The 21,818-nt window shown below is 45.8% G+C and overlaps 9 protein-coding genes across 9 annotated transcripts, besides 12 other annotated features; 6 read left to right on the forward strand and 3 right to left on the reverse strand.

The window, feature by feature from the left end:
- On the forward strand, positions 1–153 carry PVX_002560 (hypothetical protein; the record flags this gene model as incomplete). Its single annotated transcript, XM_001612801.1, has 1 exon — positions 1–153. One exon carries the CDS (start codon positions 1–3, stop codon positions 151–153), a length of 153 nt encoding a protein of 50 aa, XP_001612851.1.
- A 105-nt stretch (positions 154–258) lies between these two features.
- Positions 259–282: a microsatellite.
- Positions 283–564: 282 nt separating this feature from the next.
- Positions 565–588: a microsatellite.
- A 178-nt stretch (positions 589–766) lies between these two features.
- Positions 767–1,807, forward strand: PVX_002565 (RAD protein (Pv-fam-e); the record flags this gene model as incomplete). Its single annotated transcript, XM_001612802.1, has 2 exons — positions 767–856; positions 1,007–1,807. The coding sequence occupies 2 exons, from the start codon at positions 767–769 to the stop codon at positions 1,805–1,807; spliced, it is 891 nt and encodes a 296-aa protein (XP_001612852.1).
- Positions 1,349–1,380: a microsatellite.
- A 432-nt stretch (positions 1,808–2,239) lies between the features above and the next one.
- Positions 2,240–2,262: a microsatellite.
- A 1,366-nt stretch (positions 2,263–3,628) lies between these two features.
- Positions 3,629–3,671: a microsatellite.
- Positions 3,672–4,764: 1,093 nt separating this feature from the next.
- PVX_002570 (hypothetical protein) lies at positions 4,765–5,115 on the forward strand (the record flags this gene model as incomplete). The annotated part of the gene is made up of 1 exon (XM_001612803.1): positions 4,765–5,115. The coding sequence occupies one exon, from the start codon at positions 4,765–4,767 to the stop codon at positions 5,113–5,115; it is 351 nt and encodes a 116-aa protein (XP_001612853.1).
- A 1,404-nt stretch (positions 5,116–6,519) lies between these two features.
- Positions 6,520–9,781, forward strand: PVX_002575 (replication factor C subunit 1, putative; the record flags this gene model as incomplete). The annotated part of the gene is made up of 1 exon (XM_001612804.1): positions 6,520–9,781. The coding sequence occupies exon 1, from the start codon at positions 6,944–6,946 to the stop codon at positions 9,779–9,781; it is 2,838 nt and encodes a 945-aa protein (XP_001612854.1). The 5' UTR covers positions 6,520–6,943.
- A 381-nt stretch (positions 9,782–10,162) lies between these two features.
- Positions 10,163–10,199: a microsatellite.
- Positions 10,200–10,497: 298 nt separating this feature from the next.
- Positions 10,498–12,429, forward strand: PVX_002580 (pseudouridine synthetase, putative; the record flags this gene model as incomplete). The annotated part of the gene is made up of 3 exons (XM_001612805.1): positions 10,498–10,532; positions 11,092–11,459; positions 11,849–12,429. 3 exons carry the CDS (start codon positions 10,498–10,500, stop codon positions 12,427–12,429), a joined length of 984 nt encoding a protein of 327 aa, XP_001612855.1.
- Positions 12,430–12,692: 263 nt separating this feature from the next.
- Positions 12,693–14,454, reverse strand: PVX_002585 (ribosome associated membrane protein RAMP4, putative). The gene is made up of 3 exons (XM_001612806.1): positions 13,832–14,454; positions 13,426–13,582; positions 12,693–13,206 (listed from the first exon to the last, which is right to left on the reverse strand). Exons 1-3 carry the CDS (start codon positions 13,931–13,933, stop codon positions 13,157–13,159), a joined length of 309 nt encoding a protein of 102 aa, XP_001612856.1. The 5' UTR covers positions 13,934–14,454; the 3' UTR covers positions 12,693–13,156.
- Positions 13,776–13,815: a microsatellite.
- Positions 14,374–14,404: a microsatellite.
- Positions 14,455–14,540: 86 nt separating the features above from the next.
- Positions 14,541–14,569: a microsatellite.
- Positions 14,570–14,737: 168 nt separating this feature from the next.
- Positions 14,738–16,751, reverse strand: PVX_002590 (40S ribosomal protein S30, putative). The gene is made up of 2 exons (XM_001612807.1): positions 16,522–16,751; positions 14,738–15,930 (listed from the first exon to the last, which is right to left on the reverse strand). Exons 1-2 carry the CDS (start codon positions 16,523–16,525, stop codon positions 15,758–15,760), a joined length of 177 nt encoding a protein of 58 aa, XP_001612857.1. The 5' UTR covers positions 16,526–16,751; the 3' UTR covers positions 14,738–15,757.
- Positions 14,820–15,248, forward strand: PVX_002595 (hypothetical protein, conserved; the record flags this gene model as incomplete). Its single annotated transcript, XM_001612808.1, has 1 exon — positions 14,820–15,248. The coding sequence occupies one exon, from the start codon at positions 14,820–14,822 to the stop codon at positions 15,246–15,248; it is 429 nt and encodes a 142-aa protein (XP_001612858.1).
- Positions 15,657–15,677: a microsatellite.
- Positions 16,752–16,757: 6 nt separating the features above from the next.
- Positions 16,758–16,805: a microsatellite.
- Positions 16,806–17,388: 583 nt separating this feature from the next.
- PVX_002600 (hypothetical protein, conserved) lies at positions 17,389–19,685 on the reverse strand. Its single transcript, XM_001612809.1, has one exon. The coding sequence runs from the start codon at positions 19,229–19,231 to the stop codon at positions 17,795–17,797; it is 1,437 nt and encodes a 478-aa protein (XP_001612859.1). The 5' UTR covers positions 19,232–19,685; the 3' UTR covers positions 17,389–17,794.
- A 1,536-nt stretch (positions 19,686–21,221) lies between these two features.
- Positions 21,222–21,246: a microsatellite.
- Positions 21,247–21,818: the final 572 nt, after the last annotated feature.

Raw genomic sequence — 21,818 nt, forward strand, 5'->3', positions numbered from 1 at the left:
ATGCAACGACGCGTTGGCGGGGCAACTGTTTGGTGGCAACGCCTTCTGTTCTCTCGCCAGGGGTACCCAGTCACCATAAATAGCAACAGCAACTATAACAGCAGTAATTATAGCAACAGCAATTGTGATGACAGAAATAAGTTGAAGAAATAAGTTGAAGAAATAAGATGAAGAAATAAGATGAAGAAATAGAACAAGAACACTGTTGCCATTGCCGCTACTGCCACTATTTTCTCCCCCACTTGTGCTGTTATTTTTTTTATTTTTTTTTTTTTTTGCAACCCTAAGCCACCAAGTTAACCGCCTTACAACGGAGTTGCCGCGCGAGCAGTGCAGCCTAAATTTAGGTTCGCTTCCAAGAGAAAACAACCCACTTTATATTTATATATATACGTAGATTTAGCTTCAGATTTAGGTTTAGATTTATGTTGGTGTCGATGTAGAGGCACACGTATCTGCATTATTTGCCATTTCGCGAGATGCACTTTTTTTGTTTTTTCTTTTTTTCCAAATTGGTAATTTGAATAGCATGTTAAGGAACGAAAAATTTTAGATTAATAAAAAAAAAGAAAAGAAAAGAAAACTACAGCCCAGAAGAGTACAGCTCAGTACAACACAGCATAGAACAACACAGCGCAACCACCGCTGGTGTTCGCTCCCTCCGGCTGAAAACCCCCCTGCGGATCCGCCGCAACCCATTGCGCCGCCATTACATTGCTCTTCCAACACTGCCCACCCCCCAGAGAGTGGCAACTTTAACGAAACAATGAGTTACAAAAACGCGAGGCTGGAAAACGTGGTGCGCCCCAGGACCTTCAAAGGACCGCTTCTCTGTTTGTCCTGCCTGTTCTTCCTGGTAAGGCGATGAAATGGGAAAACCAGATCCCCACTTCCCCCTTTTTCACGTTCCCTCACTGTCAGGTGGGGCACTCCCCCATATACATTATATGTAGCATGTACATATGGATGTCCTCACAAGTAGTTGTTTTTTTTCTTCTTCCCCTAGGCCCACCCCTTCATCGTAGCACCAGTGAATCTCCTCCCAGGTGTTGAGCCCAACCGCCATTATGACCTCCGAATCTTAGCCGAGGCGAGCCCCTCAAATGGGGGGGCGCAACCGGGGGGAAGCAGCTCGCAGGATAGCAGTACACAGGATAGCAACGCAAATGAGAGCACCTCCCATGAGAGCAACGCACAGGTGCGCCGAGCCCAACCGAGGAACCCGCCCGGGCAGGCACAGCCAACGCAGGGGGCACTCCCAAAGGACCCCCAAAACCTCTTCCACGGAATCCCAAGAAACCGACTGGGGAACTACAAAACGAGCAGCCCATACTTGAGAAACGAAAAAAACAAACAAAATAAAAAAAAAAAAAAATCACAAAAAAGGGATGACCCCAATAATGAAAAACACATCCCCGAGCAAAGCATAAAATTAACGGAAGAAGAAGTCCTAGCCAGACTGAATAATTTAAATGGAATTGTTTCCAAAAAAGACATGTACATCCTCTGGTTTAACCTTCACAATCTTTATGTTCGCAAGTACTATGCCATGATGAAGGAGGTGTGGATGAAGGCAGAGTCTTCTGCATCCCGCCGTAACATCCCACAACAAACTCTTGAAGAACTTTGGTGGAGAGTCTATGCCAGCCTCATTAATGAACTTAGGGAAAAGGACAAAAGCTGCGTAAACGACTTTTACAGCTTGCTTGACAAAGGAGAATGCACATCTGATGTGTACATATCTTTCCTCGAGGGGAGAAGGAAGGTGTGGACCGACGCGATCAACATGATGAGGTACAAGTGGTGAAACTGCATGCGCGCTCCGTTTGGGACTTACTCCAGGGAAGGTTTCCACAGGGGGAGGGACACAATCGTATTCAAGCGCCCCAACCCCCCCTCTTCTCCTTCCACCTCGCGTAGAGTTCGCAGCGGAACACCCCCCACGATAAGAGACTCCCCCAAGAGGCGCTTTCCTGCCCATCTCTCACCCCCTTAACACGCATTACGGAGTGAGCAGATTTATCTTCGTCCGCTACTTTCCCATTTTTACCTTTCCGCCATGGGGTAACCTCATGCGTATAAATGCACAACCATTGCATGCACACCCTGCAAGTTTGTTTTCCAATTTGTTCCTCACAAAATGGGGTAAAAAAATGGCAACCGCGCACAACATGCAGACCGAACAGGTGCATACCCTTGCGTGTTTCCTACTCTCCACTGCTTACACATTTATGTTTTTTTTTTTTTTTTTTTTTTTCCACGGAGAATGAGTTTGTTAGATTACCCCCAACTGCGTTTATACCGCTGCTCAACAGTGGGAAAAGAAGGCTGGGCTAGATGCCCGTCCCTTTTACCACTTTACGTTTGACTAACCCGTAATATTTGAAGCAGACACAACTGCGTAGTATTCTTGCAAATGGCTACACATTTTTGTGCCAACAAAGGTAACGCTGCCACAGAGCTGCAATAAGTGAAAGTTTCCGTGTCACCTCCTAGCGGTGAGAAGTCCCCCAACAAGTTTGTCCCCTCACTTGCTCGCATTAGCGTCACCTCTCCCACCTCAATTATCATTTACGTTTTTTTTTACGCATAGCGGCGAGGCTATATATGTAAACAAATCGGCACAGGTCCCACTGTAGCCACTGCAAGGGAGGTATGTCAACAGAATGGGCCCAAAAAAAACAGTCCTATTTTAAGTCCCCTTTTAAGTCCCCTTTTGAGGGACAAACCAACTCTACATACTCCATTCGCCCCCTTTTTTTTAACCCCCCAAGTGTGCATAAAAAATTATTCACCAGTTGGGCACACGCTGAAGCGCCATTTTTCAGCCACCCATCGTGAAGAAGAAAAAAAAAAAAAAACAATAAAAATGGATAACCCCCCTATGTAAATTTTTTTTTTTTTTAAATTGCCACTCCAAATGTCGGTTGCCCCTCTTCACAAACATCACAAAAAAAAAATAATTCAATGAGAAAAATGCTGCAATAAGTGCCGCTCACTTTTACCTAACTGCACACTTCTAACCAAATGCGCGGCAAAAATGGATTAAAAAAAAAAAAAAAAAAATATTTTAAATACGTTTAGGCCGTGATTATGCACCACAACTACATGTAAGAAGAAAGGTAAATGGCACCTTGCAAAGGGGGTTGCTTCTTTGCCGGATGAGGAGGCCACCCCCCCTTACATGCAAAGAGGCGCTAACTTTTTTTTTTGTTTTTTTTTTCGCTTCTCAAAATGGATGAAGGCACGCAGATGTGTACCCCACCCCCCAAGGCAGATTTATTCTGTTGCTTTTTTTACGGGGCCAAAATGTCCTAGCGGTGCTGCCCATAATGGGAAGGGTGCACCACGGGGTGCCTCCACTTGTGGCATTCTTCTTTAAAAAAAAAAGTTTACTCACGGTGGGCTCTAACTGCCACTACTGCCACGATGGCCACTACTATCGATGACGCCGACTCCCCCCCGTCGAAGCAACACTGTTAGGTAGAATACGCTTGCAAGTTTGCCGCCCTACATATGTAAAGGAATTCACCTCTTGCCAGCCTCCTAAGGGGTGAAAGCTAAAAATTGTGAGCATGTAGTGCCTTAACATACTGCACAATGAGCATAGAAGATACGCTCTCTTTTTTTTTCTTTTTTTTTTATTCTTTTTTTTTTTCTGTTTTTCACCCTCCACCCTTCTTGTCAAACACCACCGTAGCGGCCTTTCCACGTCTGTCAAAATTGCTAGTTAAGAGGTCGTTACCTAGAGATTCACCTTTGCAGGCATTTTTCGCTACGTTTCTTCGTCCGTAAAGACTCCTGGAGTTACACTGCCCAGTTGAACGGCCCTCTTACCGACCCCCTTGCCGCTTACACACCTGCATCATAAAGAAAAAAAAAGGAACTACTCCGCTGACAATATTAACTCAAATTCAAAGGAGACTAAACCGCTTATAAATCAATTTGCTTCACCATGGCAAACACAAGGAGGAATTTCTTTGCGAATGGACTGGCTACCCCTCTAAAGGTTTCCATCTGCGCCTTCGCCCTCCTGCTCCTACTGGTAAGTTTATCGCCTAGGTGTGGTTCTAGCATTTGAGTGTGAAGGCGCATGTACACCAGTGCAGACACAACACGGTCCTTTTTTTCGTTTCCGTTACTTCCCCATGCATAGCTTCTTCTTCTTTTTTGCAAAGAGAAACGTGCATTTTCCCTGCCCACTTGCAGCACCCAGCGGAGATTCTTGATCCTCATGCAAATGCAAATTCTTACTACGGATTGAGCTGCTCCAATGGAGGGAGAAGCTTGGGCAAGGCGATGTCTGCACAGCTGGGAGATTTGGAAGATTTGGGAGATTTGGGAGAAGTGGGAGGTGTGGGAAGAGAGGGAAGAACAGGAAGAGCGGGAAGAGCGGCAAAAGCGGAAAGAGCGGAAAGAGCGGGGCTCACGGAAAATTCCCCACGCCCCCGCGCTCACTCTATGTCGCGCCTTTCTCCTCCCAAGAACATGGGCAGCACAGCCAGTACCAGCACGAGCAGCCATATCCCCACCAAGCCAAAAGCGGTGAACCAACGGAACAAGCACTTCTGCACCTCGGACGAAGCGCTCTTCCAGTTGAGACACAGAATGAACAGCTACATAAACAGAGACAAACAGGGCCAAACGAAAAACAAAAAGGGAAACATCAAACCACAGGAAAAAATTAAAAATAATATAAAGCTATCCGAACGAGAAATAAAAAAACAAATGGACGCCTTACACTTCTATGTTAACAAAAAAGACATGTATAAAATGTGGGAACATATTTACGGCAAAAGGAGGCACATTTACATAGACATGATAAAGACCCTCTGGGAGAAGTGCGTCCACCTGACAGAGAAGAAACAAATCCCAAAGAAATTTTTATTTAAAGTTTGGTGGAAGGCCTACTCGGATTTCGTGGTGGAGCTGCAAAATTTTGACTCCCAAAATGTCAGCAGCTTTTACGATTTATATTACAAAGACCGCTGCTCCAGATATACCTACGTGCAATTCATCATGGAAAATAAAAAGGCCTGGAAGGAATTCACCGCACGGATGAAAGGTAAGTGGACGAATAGGTTGCTCGGCGAGTTGAGGGCCTACTCCAGGTAGTTCCGGGAGTGGAAAAGGGGCAGAAAAAACGGGCAAAAAAAAAGGAAAAAAAAACGGGCAAAAGAGGCGAAAAAAAGGACAGAAAAAGCAAAACCGTGTCCGCTTCATACTGAAGACAAAACCATTCACAGCTGCTCAGCTGCACAGTTTCACACCTGCACTGCTGCACAGAGAGGAACCCCACCGCGTTGCGAAACAGGAAGAGGGTGCCACCTCCCTGAGGCGTAAAAGACCCCACCTGTGCTCCGCCGAGATGGAGACCTTCACTCTTCGGTTATGCGAACAGCGCGGGGGCCAAACTGTAAAATAATCTTTTTTTTTTCCCAAAGTGGAAAGCTGTAGATATATGTGAATTTATTTTATCTCACCGCATCTCACCTTACCGAATATCCCTCTTTTTTTTTTTCTTAAAACTGCAATGCGTAGAATGCCACGGTGTTTGATTACCCCCCCTTCGTCTGTGCCCCCCAAAGGTACATACCTTATCAGTAGTAGACATGGGGAGAAAAAAAAAAAAAAAAAAACTTCCCTTCATAAGCAAAAAAAACATAAATCGATGTAAAAATCAGTTGATCTTTCTTTATCATTTTTTTTTTTTCTGCCATCTTTTGTAAAAAGGGAAATGCTGACAAATTACCTTTCTCAAATGTGAGCGCCTCAATCTGCTGCGTCAAAAATGCTGGCTGAATTATCCCCCCACAGAGAAAAAACTTCTGCGGGACAAAAAAAAAACGCTCTCTCAATTTTTTTTTTTTTTTAATAAACATACAAACAATCGGAAGGGCAGTTCCCCTTCCCCCAATTTGCATTTCCTGCACAGCTGGGAAGCACCTTCCACTCGCAAGTGGAGACACACCCCTTTTTAAAAAATTTGCATTCACTGGAGAAAGCGGCGCAACGAGAAAAAAAAAAAAAAAAAAAGTAAGGCGGCACGTAAGCAAACAATCTCCGGGGAGACGAAACAATTTCGTTAGGGACCTTCCATAGAGAGCAGAATTTTTAAGCGCCAAACTTTTGTGCAAGCGGCAAGGCCCTAAACGATAAGTTCCACTTAAACGTTTGGAAAAAAATTTCTTCAGCTAACTCGAATTGGTCACTTCACCGCCTCTGCATTGGGTTTACATCTTTCATTTACATGTTTAATCATTTCACTTTTGGGTCACCGCTGCAATCACGCCGAAGGCCCCACCCCACGAGCTTAACACACAGGCGAGGGGTATATACAGCAGCATGTGAGCGTGCGGTGAGCATGCGTGGCTTTGGCGAATGGGGTGGACGATCTAGTGCATGCCCTCATGCTTCCATACTTCCATGCTTCATACTTCCATGCTTCATACTTCCATGCTTCATACTTCCATGCCCCATACTTCCATGCCTCCATGCTTCCTTGATCGTGTGCTCGCCTTCACCTTGAGACGTCAACCCGGGGAGAGGAATTTTTTCTCGTTTCCCTCGCCAGCGCTTCGTCTGCTCCGTGTGCTTCGCTTCCCTCCTCTTACCTATTTTTCGCCACCATTTTGCGTTGCCCCTTGGCTCCCCCCTCGAAGCTTAACCACTCCGCTTTGCAACTTCGCTGCGCCCCTGTGTGCTCTTTCCGAACGGAGGAGATTCACCCTCGCAAATGCGAATGCGCCCCCTTTTTTCTCCCCCCGTTGAAAATTTTCATCACGGTAAAGGAGCACAATAAGGGGAAACTCCTTTGAGAGCTCTTTTTATTTCCCCCCATTTTTGAGTGAATCTTCTCCTGCTCAGCGTCGCTCCTCCCGTAGGAGAGATACCTCCCAGGCCGCCCAACCGCACACACGCCGCATTCGCTTGCTGCCCCAAAATGAGCTTCAAAGGAAAGAAACTTTTCGATGACGACAGCAGCGACGGGGGGAGGAAACGAAAGCGACTGAAGAAGGTGTCCAGCAGCTTGTTCGACGACGACGATAATGATCACAATAACAGCAACACTTACGGGAAGGATTTGTTTAACCGAGGGGGAGACTCCCACGCATCTGAATCCAAAAGCGTGGTCGAAATTAAGGACGACGAGGATGCCGAGCAGCAGGATGCCTACCACACCACGGGAAGCACGTCCAACAGGTCGCTGCCCAAAAAGTCGGCAAGCAAACCCATGTACCAAGACATAACGTCCTACTTCAAATCGAGTTCCAAGAAAACGGAGGACCAGGCAGAGGAAGATGCGGAGGCAGACCAAATTGGAGGCGGCCACCAGGGGAAGGGCCCCGCACGAGGAAACACAAGTCTCTTCGATGTGGAAAGCAAAAAGTTTAAAAAGGAAGCCCCCCATACGGGCACCGGGCTGAAGAGGGAGAGGGAAGATGACCTGACCATCATGCTAGACGAACACAAGTATAAAAAAAAAAACACCTCTCCAGGGAAAGGCAAAACCAAAGAAGAACCAGACTATATCAATAGCGGCGGGAGCACCACAAAAAAAAAAAACCTCTCCTCCTTGGCCACCCCCGGTGGAAGTAACAACAGGGAAGATGCAGCCAACAAATTCGATTACCTCCCCTTTCATAACCTCAAATTTGTGCTTACTGGGGTGTTTAAGAATTTCTCTCGAGACGAGTTACAATCAAAAATTAAAGAACATGGGGGAAGCGTTATGTCCGCTGTGTCGTCCAAAACGCATTATCTCATTCATGGCGAGTACCTGGAAGACGGCCGGATGTACAACGAGGGGAAGAAGTACCAGAAGGCCTTCGAGCTCCAGAAGATGAGCAAATCCATTATTAAAATTCTGAATGAGGAGCAGCTGCTGCAGATGATGCCGCAGGAGAAGGACCAAACGCCCAAGGGGGGGGACGCGGGCGACGGGGAGGACGACCCGGACGGCTTCGAAAAGAGGCAGCAGAGCGACTCCACGAAGATTAGAAGCGAGAGTGGAAACAGTGGTGGCATGAGCGGTGGAAACAGCTACAACCGCGCTGTGCACAGCGAGCAGAAGAACCCACCCAGCGGCGGCGCACCTACGGAGCAACGCGAAGTCCTCAACCAACTGTGGGTGGAGAAGTACAGACCCAAAAACCTAAACGAACTGGTGGGGAACAACCAAAATGTGCTCAAGCTAAAAAATTGGCTAGCCAGCTGGGACGATGTCTGCATAAAGGGGCTCAAAAAACAAGTGACCAAAACGTTCAGAGGGGTGTACGAAAATGTGAATGCCAGGTGTGCCCTTTTGAGTGGCTCCGCAGGAATTGGGAAAACGACGACTGCAAAAATTGTGGCGGAGAGCTCCGGATATAGCGTTATCGAATTTAATGCGTCCGATGAGAGGAACAAAGCGGCGGTGGAAAAAATCAGCGAAATGGCCACCGGGGGGTACTCCATTGCTTCCATTAAAAGCCGCAAATTAACCAAAACGTGTATAATCATGGACGAAGTGGATGGCATGTCCAGCGGAGACAAAGGAGGTAGCGCAGCCATCCTTAAGTTGATCGAAAAAACAAAGTGCCCAATTATCTGCATATGCAATGATAGGCAAAATGCAAAAATGAGAACATTAGCCAACAAATGCTACGATTTAAAATTTACCACTCCAAACAAAAATAGCGTCGTGAAAAGGCTCCTCGAAATATGCAAGCAGGAGGACATCATGATGGAGCCAAACGCATTGGAACTTCTATGGGAAAGCACCAATGGAGATTTGAGACAAATGCTAAACGCACTGCAGTTACTCTCCAAGACGTATAAACGAATCCAATTCTTGGACCTAAAAAAGGAGCTAAACAATTCTAATAAAAACATACAGTCGCTAGCCAACCCATTTGAAATAACACTCAAACTTTTAAATTTCCATGAATCATCAAAATTAAAGGTACGGGAAATTATGGACCTCTTCTTTGTAGACTACGAATTGATTCCCTTTTTTATAAGCGAAAATTATACCAACGTATTTAATGATAATGATAAATCGGCTAGCTCTATAAATAAATGGAATGCCTACTCTCAAATATCATACGATTTGGCTTTAGCTGAAAGGATTAAATATAATATGAAGACGACCATGGATTTCTCTCTCCTTCCCCACTTCTCTATCCTGTCCTGTGTATGCCCCGTCATGCGAATTAAAATGTTAAAATCGTTTATGTCTGGCCGAATTAACTTCCCTTCTGCCTTTGGAAAGATCTCCACTTTTAATAAAAATAAAAGGCTACTGAACGAGGTCTGCTTTAACATGTCCTATAAGCTGAACGTCTGCCCAAAGCACATGGTGACCTCCGGCTTCTTAAATTATATTTACGCACAAATCATTTCTCCCCTCCTGAGTAATAACATCCCCAAGGCCATTCAACTAATGGAAGAATATAACGTCACCAAAGAAATGATCACCGAAAATATCCCCTGCTTGAGATTACCCACTCAGGAAAACCTGTATGATAAATTGGACTCTAAAATTAAGGCCTCCTTCACTAGGCTCTACAACGCTTCCCACGTTATTAAGAATGACCCCAACATGATGCGCAAGGGACTCAAGTCCACTGAAAAGAAGAGCTCCTTCAAACTGAATGAGTACGAATCTGATGAGGATATGGATGAGCTCAGCGAATCGAAGGAGGAGAAGGACGACGACGTGCTCGTTAAGACTAAAGTGGATAAGAAGCCGGCCGCCAAGGGCAAGGCCACCCCTCGCTCCAAGGCCAAGAAGCGTTGACCGTCGCGGGTAAGCGGCACCGGTCAGCGAGGAGCGATTTACCACGCGGGGGGGAGGCGATATACCATGGCGAGGAAGGCACATCTCCCCTTCTGCCCTCCGCGCCGCTCCCCCGCAACTTTACGTAGTAACATGTATGTAATATACTTGCAACCGCTTAACGTGGCCCCGTCGTTATTTTCCCTTTTCCCTCCATCTCGGCAAACACAATCTGTAAAATGGCCCACCTACGCTAAGGCTCTTATCTCGCTCCACAAAATGGGGAGAAGAATGCCCATTTGCTAAATAACTTGGCATTTTTTTTTTTTTCTGCCACAACTTCTTAAATGGATGGTGTTCAAACGGGTACGCGGCGTGTGTGCATTTGAGCACCTGTGTGGGTAGGTGGGTAGGTAGGTAGGCAAGCAGGAAGGCCTCCTTCCCTTCGCGGGGGCGCCCATCTTGCACATCGGCTACCCCCCCCTGCGGTGAAAAAAACGCAGCAGTCGGGTTTGCCCCCCTCCCCCCGGGGAGCAACACGTAGCGCTTGGAAGAGCCCATCTCGGTAGGGCTAACTTTTTGGTGGGGTAGAAATGCAAAGGGAAGATTCCCCCCAGACGGATGCACGCGCTGCTCCTTGTCCGATTTGCTCTCCTGCGCGTTGGCGGAAAAATGCCAAATGCACACGCGAGAGTTTAATTAAAGGGGGTCAGTTCAAATAAGAGGAAGCGTTCACGATGGTGCCCCCCCAACGTCGTAACTTAAAGGAGTGGTATGCCAAGCAAATGAAATAACGAGTGGGCGATTTGTTTAGAAAATTTATTGCCATTTTGTTGCCATTTTATTGCCATATTGTTGCAATTTTTTTGCCATTTTTTTACCACTTTTTTTGAATTTTTTTTTTTTGTTCGGCGGCCCCCCCTGCGTAGTTTCCCCGTTAGCTTAACAGGAGGGGACGACTCCTCACACAATATGGCGCCACGATTGCACCTTTAGAGGAGTGTTTCCCCTTTTTAAGCGAGGACCACAGGGAAGATGCCCATTCGGGAGAAAGTACCCTCCACCAAACAGCCGTAACAGTCTCTTCTCCCAAAGAAAAGGAAATCCACACTGTCACGCTGCCCCACCAGAAGAAGAAAAACAAAATAGATGAATATTTCCCGCCGTTCCCACGTTTGGCTCGGCAGATTATTCGCGTCCATCCTGATCCTACCGCATCTGCAGCTTCTACCGCGTCTATCACGTCCACCGCTCCTACCGCTCCTACCCCTTCTACCACTTCTATCACTTCTAAACCATGTCAGCAGCTTCGATCTGACCCCCACCCGCAGCACCATCGCTGCGGGAGAAGTACCCATCGTAAGACTGAACAAGATAATTTCCTTGGAGAAAAAAATGTCGAGGAGGAAATCGGACCAATTTATAAAAGATGGCAATGTAAAGCTGAATAACAAAATTGTTAAAAACCCGGGCACACACATCGATGTAAAAAAAGATAAAATAAAAATTTGCGGAAAAACGGTGAACATTCTCAAAACGCAAAAAATGATCAGCCCAAATGACAGCAGCATGTACAAGTGGTTTGTTCTTCATAAGCCGAAGGGACTCCTATGCACATCCGATGACGAGAAGGAAAGGGCCTCCATCTATTCGCTCTTCCCTCAGGATATACTGGACAACTACCGACTGGTCTCCGTAGGTGCGTTTTTTCAACCCCAAACCACCGCGCTGGCCTTTTTTCCTCTCCTCCTGTGCCATTCCACTAGAGAGATACCTCCCCTACGGTGCATCTACACCACTGCTTCCAGCCAATGTGCTGACAGACTCATTACCACCTGGGCACAACTCACCATTACGGAGCAAAAGAACATCCTCCTTGTGGTGCTACCTTCTCGGATGGTACAGATGAAATGAGCTGCTCGGGGGAAGGAAAAAAAAAAAAGAAAGAAATTGTCAACCCGTACGCGGTTAAAGATATTTGAGGAAAAATAACCCGTGGGTTCGCTCCATTTGGTGTGCGTATTCGTGTGCTTGTGTTCTCCACCTCTCCACCTCTCCACTTCGTTTCCTCCTTGCCCCTCCCCCCAGGCCGACTCGACCGAAACACCTCCGGCGTGCTCCTCCTCACCAACGAATACGCTTGGGTGAACAAACTGACGCACCCCAAGTACCAGCGAATAAGAACCTACAGGGTGCACATCGAAGGGGCGGCACAAATGAAAGTCCTCAGAGAGCTAGCCGCAGGGGTATATCTGCCGGACGATGACAGGGGGGGGAAAGTGAAAAAGGGGATGCAAAAGGGGATGCAAAAGGGGATGCAAAAGGGAATGCAAAAGGGAATGCAAAAGGGAGTGCCAAAAGGCATTCAAAAAGGCTTCCCAACAGGCATGCAAAAGGGCTTCCCAACACAACCGGCATTTATTGAAATACTAAGGCAGGAAACCATCAAAGTAAAAGACCAAGTCAAACGGGTAAGCGTATTAAACATCAGCGTACGTGAGGGACGGAACAGGCAAATTAGAAAAATGTTTGAGCAAATAAACCAGCCGGTGATTAAGATAAAACGGACTGCCTTCGAAAATATAACCCTCAAGGATGTCTTCTTCCCCAAGCAGTATCGAGAGCTCACCCCTCGGGAGGTCTCCGATTTGAAGGCACGCCGCTTCTAACAGGGGGGGGGAAAAAGCGTGCGTAGTTTGGACAAGTAAAACACAGAAAAGACAACGAACGTGAACGCCGACGCAACGAAGACCTTATGGAAGCCCATTCATTTCCTCATCCTTCACTTCACCCACAGCAGTCAAACACAAATTGGTAAAAAACCCCCTACACGCTACTCAAACGTGTTAACAGCGGGGCAGCCAATTTGAAGACGCCCCAAATAACATCATCAGTAGCAACGTTGTAGCTGGAGGGGTCGACCGAATTAACACAAAATTATTCAAAAGTGGGGGCCGGGCGAAACCCACGTCATCTGGGAAGGTAGAAAAACGTTTTATTGGTACGGGTTAACGGAATGAAAAAAAATAATTACAAAGGGGGGTGGAACGTACACAATTGTTTTAAAAGGTGGTGCGCAGGTGGGAAAAAAAAAGGAAGAAAAATGAACGAAAAACGAAAGAAAAATGAAGGGAAAAAAAAAGGAAAAATCCGCACGGTGTACGTTTACATGTACACCTTTCGGCTTTCCAACTTTTCCCTTTTCAGTCGCCTTTTTTTTCCCTTTCTCCCCCTTTCTGGGGTCCTAAAAAATACCCCCAAGGCGCACCGCAAAATCGAACACTGCTCCTACCCTGACACGGGCCATCATCATCATCATCCTGCTGCTTCTCCTCATCCATTTCACAAAAATGAGAAGTGCCGACGTTAAAAAAGAAAAAAAAAATCCGGCTGACTTCAGTCAAACACTTTCGACTTTTGTATCATGCTCAACATTTGGATGAAAACTGCGCGCGGGTAAGCGGAATGGAAGGAAAAAAAAAAATAACAAAATAAAAAATAACAAAATAAAAAATAACAAAATAACAAAATAAAATGACGCTGTGCAGACATATGTAACTTCATTCATGCGTGTAACTCGCTGGTGAGTCGAGTCTGCCAGACAGCACCCACTCACATAGCCACTCGCACACCCACTAGCACGCTGGTCCGCCAACACGCCTTACCCGATCCAATAACGACGAAAACGAAAATTACGAGAAGAATGGGCCCCACGGGATGCTTCTTCCCCTTCTTGACCAGGGAGGCCGGCACGTTGCCTCGGTGCGTTATGTTGTTATCAAAGGCGTTAATCTTTTGGCTTATTTTTCTGTTGCTCGCCATCTGCGGGGGGAAGCAGGCACACAAAATGGGTAGACATGCAAGTGTAACGTGCGCGTGTGGCATGCATATGTGGCATTCACTCCCGGCACGCTCACAGGGCGAGACATTCCCCGCGGAGGTAAAGCGAAGTATGCAAACAGGGGGGGAGCATCGGTGGGTCAACATTATTTATCTTGTTTTTTTCATCATTTTTGCTTTTTTCTTTTTTCTTTTTCCTTTTTTTTTTTTCCCGGTTTCCCTCTCCCATACCTTGCTTAAAAAACGAAACTTGTACTTCTTATGAACTTTTTTGAACGATTGGTAAAGGCTTTTTTCCTTAAGGCTTTTCACGAAGTCTTGGAGGCTATCCATATGATGTCAGGAGGCGCGCACAATCGCCCATATGCTCAAAGGGGGTCACGTGCGAAAAAATGCAAATGCATAAGCGTATAAGCGTACAAAAAGGAAAATGCACAAACGTATGAGCGTACAAATGTATAAGCATTTACTTGCTTTCTTACCAAACGACGCGTAATTTTTACTCGTACTTTTTATAAAAAAAAAAAAAAAGAGCGCATACTCGGCACAAATAATTAACCACGCAAAGCAACCATCAGTTGGGAAAACTCAAGTGAACAAGTTTGGTCACGCTCCCTTCGTTGCATTACGTTGGACGCCGCCCCCGCTTCGCTCATTTTTTTGCTCTTTCGCACATTTCTGTTTTGCGCGCCAAGGGAGAAGGCCACTACCCCGCCAGTTCGCCTGTTACATGCGCGCAGCTGAGCAAGTACAAACGTACGTAGTGCGTACATACGTAGGTACATACATACATGCATACTAACAACCTTGCTGACCACCTCCGTGTTTCTTTCAAAATGCAAGAGTCCCATTCGTTCAGGTGACGCGTTTTTTTTTTTTTATTAACCCCCCTCAAGTTACCATTTCGTAAGAAAATGTAAAGTGCCTGTGGTGGATTTTTTTTTTTTTTTTTTTTTTTTTTTTTCTCCCACAAGTCAGTAACCTCCCGTTCGAAGCCCTCGCGGAGTACGTACACTACCACCCCCCAGGAATACACACAAGTGGGTGGTTGTCCTCCCCAAGATGTGCACGCAATTTTGGGTCGCCCCTTCTGCGTGCATTTGCTCCGTAGGGAGAAGCGCCTAAGTGGGAATAACCGCTGCACACAAATCGCAGAAGCGAAATAACGAAGAAGCGAAACCACGAGACCCGCTATGCCCCCGCACCGCAACACACAAACATGATCATCATCAGGCGCATGCCCAAAGTAAAGCCCCCCGGAGCGACCATTTTTTTAAGCAAAGCTGCCCACCTCAAGTCCACTTATTTTGCTGGCGGCTCGTCGCATAGCCGCTGCTGCTACTCTGCACGCAGAAATGACGACGACGAAAGGGGGACACCCAAACAAGAGGCAACTCACCAAACGAAACGCAACACGGAAAACAAAGCAAACGAAAAACATGGCGACATGTGGAGCTTCCTAGCCTTTGAAAAAAACATCACCTTCTTTTCGGTCAATTTTTACATCCTCCTTGCCGCCGTCCTGGCGTTGCACTTTTACAACAAGGCGAACGAAACGAACGGGACCAGCGAAGTCGACCAAGCTATGGAGCGCGAGCGCAAGAATTTGCTCGAAATGGAAGAGAAAAGAAAAAAATTGCAAAACTGAGGGAAAAGTCCCCTTCCCCGAACAGGCAAATGGGCAGCAATCGCTACACCCATTTGTATCATTCCTCCCTTTCTGTTTACCCAAAGTATGTGTCATCACAGCTTAACCGCGAAATGGCAAACCATTCCAACCATTCCCTTTTTTTTTGCTCACGTGGGGGATGATACGTTTCGTAAAAATTATGTTAAAGTGTCATTCCTCAGTTCGTTTCTCTATTCGGGTGTCCATTGCGACGTCTCCTCGGACGCCCACTCCGAACTGCCTCCTCTCCGGAAATGCAAAAATGTGTTAAAAGAATGAAAAATAAAAAAAAAAAAGGATAAATTTTCCAGCAAATGGTTTATATATCCATTGCGGAAAGGCTATCCTCCAATTAGCTCAACTTCTTTCACATTCAGTGGGGAAAAAAAAAAAAAAAAAAAAATTTCCTTAATGGTAACAAAACGGCAACAACCCTCCGACGAATTACAAACACGACTAGCGACCGCCACACGCACTGCTAGCCATGTTTACAATTTCGAATTGGGTCCCTTCTTTCTTCCCGTTCCGTCCGAAAATCTTCTATTATATAGTTGTCTCTTCTTTGCCCTTCCAGTCAACTTTTTCCTCTTGGACACCTTGGGAACCTTGGGCGTTTGGTTTTTGACCTTTCCCGCTCGAGCTAATGATCCGTGTACCTTTCCTACGGGGGGGGTTCGCAGAATGAGCGGTGAGCGGTGCGTCGTATGATCGGCAAAAGGGGGTACATCCCGCAGCGCCAACTTTGTAAAAAACGACACTTCATAGTAGCGAAGCAACGATACGATCATCCCACAAAGTCGAAAAAAAAGAAGCTTTGCAGAAGAGGCACAAACGTATATTCACATTTGACGTGACGGGGATGAAAAGCTGGCCAGCCGCTAAACCCACTTCTTATTGTAGTCCACCCCATTTGGTTAAACCATAGGGGGGGTACCAAACGGGGCAGTACAAGCACATACACGGGGGGGTAAATCCTCATGGGGGGCTCCTTCCCCCCACATGGCAGAAAAGGCTCCCTCGAGTTGGGAAGTTGCTCAACATAAACGCTGCTCAACATAAACGCTGCTCAACGTAAACGCTGCTCAACGTAAACGCTGCTTAACCTAACGCCGCGAAAAGCACATACAGGCATCTCTCCCTTGCGCGTACGTGCTGATCTCACATTGGTACGTCGCCGCAATGCATTCTGTGCGCAGCGGTTGGCCCTCAAAAGGGATACAGCTTCCCTCGTGAAAATGAAATGTATGCTTACCCATTTTTTCTTTTAGTTAGCGCTCCTCTTATCTTAAATCGTGTATCTCCTTTTTGGGAGTCAACTTCGTTTCCTTCCGTGAGGTGAGGTAAGTAGCAGCAGTTGCTTCACTTGCAAAAAAGTAATCTTCACTGTAATGGTCAAGATTTCCGCTTTGCGCTTTTTAACAAATGTGGAATGTTACGCAAAGATGAAGTTTATTTTTTTTTTACTTCGCTTGCAGGTGGGATGAAAAAAAAAAAAAAAAAAAAAAAAAAAATTAATAAAATAAAAATAAAATTTAATAGAGGGAAGCCAAACGGGGTTTCTTTCCTTCCTCCATTTGGGGATTTTTTTTTAGCCCCTTTTTTCCTCGCAACAGGGTTGCGGATTCTTTACGGTTTCGTTTCGCCGCTTCCCCTTTTTGCGTATTCCGTTCCGCCGCCTACAAAAGAGGGGAGGGGTGCCATTTTTTTGAAACTCCCCCCCAGGCTGCGCATACCCCATCAGCAATTTTGCATCGCCTCGAGTTCATCTGTGGAGCGCTTTGTACCACCTGTGCGGCCTACTTTTTTTACCACTTGGGATTTCCCATTTTTTTCAAAAAAAAACGTATGCCAGCGCAGCGCTAGGGGAAACCCAATCGACAAAAAAAAAAAAAAAAGTTACACGAACTGTACACCGCGGCAAACAAATAACAGTTTTGACTTCTTCACTTAAAACGTTCCACCAACCCACTGATGCTATTCGACTGCGTGGTGAGGGGCATACCTGACGGTATAACACCCCAAGGGCGCACATTTTTTCCCCCATTTTAACAACCTCCCAGTTAAACATTTTCATTTCACCACATTTTTTTAATTCACAAAATGGAAGGGAACAAATGAGGGGGGAGGATGTTTTATCGATTGCCATTTTGCAATGACTATTCGGTTGGCCATTCCCGAATGCGGCAAAATGGCTCGCCATAAAAACGAACAAATACGAATGTAATGGCGAAGTTCTCAGCCACAACGACACTATTTATGTACCATTTTGGGGTGGGGAAAAAAAAAAAAAAGGCACTTCATTTTGCGCCCAGCGAACAACTCACATTTTGCCACATTTTTACAAAAAAAAAAAAAAAAACATTCCATTTTTTTAAAAAACGGGGAAGCAAAACGCAGGTTAAGCAAACGATGGGGGACGTACAAATTGTGAGACCCAATAATTACTCATGGCTAGGATGGTTGCCACGCCCTGGCTTTACTGCTACGCTCAATGTGTGCAGATGGTGTTGTCAGCTGACCTCTGCTCACACCTCAATGCGCATGCCGAGCGAAGCCCGTCGAAGCCGCTCCACCACGACTTGGCCGAGGCCAACGGACACGGAAAGGACTCCAAAGGTGTCGGGTAAGTTCGACTCTAATAGCGAGAGCCCTGACTCAGATATTATTTTCGCGCTTAGGAGGTATCCCGGGTCTTCATTCTTTCCGCTCAAGTGGAGGAAGATCTTCCGTTCCCGGCTGCCACTGTTCTGGTTAACGCTCTCCTGGTTACCGCTCTTCTGGTTGCCGCACTCCTGGTTACCGCTCTCCTGGTTACCGCTCTTCGGGTGGGTACCCTCCACAGGGCCCTTTCCCCCTTTCGCGTCCTCCGAAGAACTGCTCACCCCCACGCAGGATTGCCCAACCACCGTGCACGCCCAAAAGGCCCTCCTCAACTCGGTCGCCGTCTTCGGCGTGTGCAACCAGTCTACGTACTTACCCACCAAATAGTCTCCCAAGCCAAACGGACTCAGCGCAAACGCCACCACGCTACTAAACACCTTCTTCACAGATGATAGCATTTTCCTCAAAACGTACATGGGAGTCGTCAAGTGCGCATCATACTGCTGATAACTCACAGTCAAGCTTTTCCCATACCTATAATTAAGCAAATAATTTGACCACAAAACGTAGGCTTCTTCCGCTCGGGAATAAACTGTCCCAAAGCAGTATCCAAATTCTTCCTCATAATCGAAAAATGATTTTTTTTTTTTTTCCTTTTCTTGTAAATAGGAACTCACCTTATCATTCACCACTTTGTCATATTTACCATCACACAGGTAATGTTCATGGTAGCCATTTTGAACGTCCTTCCTAAATTGCAAAAAACTTCTTATGGTGGTTTTCCCCACCGTTCTTAACTCACTACCTTCCGCGGAGAGTCTTATTCGAATATAAGGACATGGCTCTTTGTACCTTTTTAAAAACTCCTCTTGAATTATAAATGTCCCCAAATCGCTAATGGCCGAAATGAACGATGCGCTGTGAATAATTTTTAGCTTTTTCTCCTTGGCAATTTCGTTGAACTCTTTGTGTATGCTCAACATGAACGTATGCTCACCACACACGTCTACGTAGTGGCAGTTCCCTTCCACACACGCCTTAACAGTGTTATACCCGTACGTTGCATAGGGACCCACGGTACTGATGACCACTCTGCACATCCTGCAACAACTTAAAATCGAATCGTAGTCCCCCACATCACATTGTTTTGCTTCAATCTTTTCACTACATGTGATAGCCTCCTTTTCTTTTATCCTTAACAAAATGTCGCTCAACTTTTTTGTGCTTCTCACTGCGCAGAGAAGTTTTACCTCCCCACTGGAGATCCCCCTTTGGTAGTTTTTCAAAAAATATTCCAATACCATTTGCCCGGTGTAGCCCGTGCTGCCAAGCAGCAGGATGTCGTACTTCTTCCCGTCCATTTGGCGTGGTGCGCGGTACGCCTACTGGATGGTGCCCCTCCTGCAGTTGTGCTTGTACCCACGCGTACGCACGTTTATACCTACGTGTACGTCGCTGCTTTTCCTGTCGCGAGATCGAATCTCTTCTGGCAACCTCTGCGCAGCATACAAACGATGCAACTGCACGAGGTGAAACAAACTCAAATTGTGCGCAACTCGCTGGGATACACCTTTCGCTACTTCCTCACAGCGTGGTGTTCACCCGAAGGGGATAACAACTAGGGGGAATATATCTTGGAGAATGCTGTACAGCACGTGCCAGGACAGACAAAAAAAATAAAATAATTTAAAGTAACAAAAAAGTACAAAAAAAATAACGTATTGAGCCGATTTAACAAAAAATGCCACATAATTTACAACATTCGCAAATATTACGATAGAGTACCTTTCGCCATGTTTAAGAGGCCTTTTCCCCTCAACCGGAAATGTGGCCTCCTTTTGCGTATCCCCATGTGTACGTACTTACATGCGCGCTCACATGTTGGTACACCCCCTCAGATCAGTGCCACAAAACGGCTAACCACATTTTTTATGCGCACTTTTTAAAATAGCTAGCTACAAAAAAAAAAAAAAATTTGCTACATTTTGGCTAGCTGCATACTCCGCGAAGAGCAACACGCTTGGAAGAAATGCCCCTTCAGCAGTTCCAATTAACCGATGGGAAACTACTCCTCCACTGCGGGGAAAAATGTGCACGAGGAAGGATGCCCCTTTTGGGGGGAGACATAAGCAGGGTGTACGCATACTACGAACGTGGGTCAGCCCATTTGTAGGGTTACTCCCCCTGGTTGAAAGGTGCAACACCGCAACCACAGCGTAGCGTCATACAGGCAAAACGACATACCAACAGGCTGTCCCGTTAAACATAGTTGACACAACTTTGACATGCTGGAAGAGAGGCAAATTTGATGCACCCATTTTGTACTTATCCCGAATGACCTCCCCAAAGGAGCATATCGTCCGACTTTCATTTTTTTGTGGGGTAAAGCCGGTTGAACATACGAAAGGTTGGGGACGTAGGGGGTTCCCTTACTGGTAGCTTTTTTTTCGGAGCCCCCCAGCCGCGTAGCAATATGTATGAAAAAATGGCCACATAAAAAGGGAGTTTTTTTCAGCTTTTAAGTTTTTTTTTTTGTTCGTTTTAAAATGGGATTCGTTCCGTTTCATTTCGTTTTTTTTTAATTGATTTGTTTTTAATTTACCATTGTTTGTAATTATTTTTTCGTTAATGTAATTTTTTTTTTATTTTTTTTTTCAAAACAGTTTTTAAAGATGGAACAGTTTTTTTGAGGTACGATTTGTTCCACATTTGCGAGTTCGCTTTGTGAGTGTTCATCAGTTCGCATTTGTAAGTGCTTGTACGCTCGTTTTTCATGTGCCCTTTTGCATACGCGCTTGCTGCGTAAGTTGCGCTGCGAGCAGATGGCCGTTTGAGTAACCAAAATGGAAGAAAGGATGTCGCGATGAACGGTTAAGCGGGAGTGCCACACGTAAGGTAACGAAAGAGCGACAGAGCGAAGGAGCGCTAAGAAAGAGTTCCCCGTGGGGGGAAACAAACGAATGCGCCCCCGCGCACCACGCACTTGTGACCCTTCTGCATAAATACAAATGATGAGATTAACCTTGTTGAAAGATTTTGATTTCACGATCAAATGATTGTACAATCCTCTAAGAAGTTCTGACACATTTTGCTTACAAAAGAAGGAGTTACATTTTTTTTTCCTGTGTTCCCTCCCTATGAGGGATACACTGGTGCGCGGGGGACGGAGATCCAAAGGGGGAAAATATTCCCCGCCATACCTTGTGAAAAATCACCCCCCCTCCACTGCTTTGCACAAAGCAACATGAAAAAGAAATTTCTTCCCCCTCGAAGGGAACTCCACTATAAAGGCACAACACATATGTGCGCCGCCGATTTATCAAACCAAATTACACCTTTGTGGAATAAAAAAAAAAAAAAAGAAAAAAAAACCATTGAACGATTCGAAGAGTTATTATTGTGGATATTTTTTTTAAAAGTGTCCAAAAATATTAACTTCAAAGTTGTTCATATAACAAATGTATATACGGTGGCTTTTTAAATTTTTAATTTTAGAAATGTCAATCCATATATATCACAGAGAAAAGAGCACCGTCGTTTTGCGGTCGGTCGGCGGCGCACCGCCTGTGTGTGTGCGATCGGTACATTTTAAACATCCGAGGTGTAAAGCAGCTATGTGTACGCCTACACACACGTATGCACACATTTTTCCTTTTTTTTTCACCCCCTCGAAACAGTGTGCCCCGTGTGGCGGGCGCGGACAGATAGGAAGTCCCCTTTTCGAGATGGCTAAACCCGCGTTTCAGAAAGTTGGATAGGCAAATTTGAGTTTATAAAAAAAAAAAACTTGGTAGAAGAGAGTTGAAGAAAAATCAGCCCAAATGGGGAAAGCAATGTAAACGTAAATGCAAATGTAAATATTTATGATTATGCAAGCCCCACTGAAGAATAACCCTGTTGCGTAAAATCTCCCCACTGCAGGGGCCAACTCTTTCCATTTTTCCTCCG

This window comes from Plasmodium vivax, chromosome 4, assembly GCF_000002415.2.
Source record: "Plasmodium vivax chromosome 4, whole genome shotgun sequence".
In the NCBI taxonomy this organism is placed as follows: domain Eukaryota; phylum Apicomplexa; class Aconoidasida; order Haemosporida; family Plasmodiidae; genus Plasmodium; species Plasmodium vivax.

Coding starts and splice junctions, on each gene's coding strand:
- PVX_002600 (XM_001612809.1), bottom strand. CDS start 19,231: ATGGACGGGAAGAAGTACGACATCCTGCTGCTTGGCAGCACGGGCTAC.
- PVX_002585 (XM_001612806.1), bottom strand. CDS start 13,933: ATGGATAGCCTCCAAGACTTCGTGAAAAGCCTTAAGGAAAAAAGCCTT. Junction 13,583..13,831: donor AGTTTCGTTTTTTAAGCAAG/GTATGGGAGAGG, acceptor TTCCCCCCGCAG/ATGGCGAGCAACAGAAAAAT. Junction 13,207..13,425: donor TTTCGTCGTTATTGGATCGG/GTAAGGCGTGTT, acceptor ACCCGCGCGCAG/TTTTCATCCAAATGTTGAGC.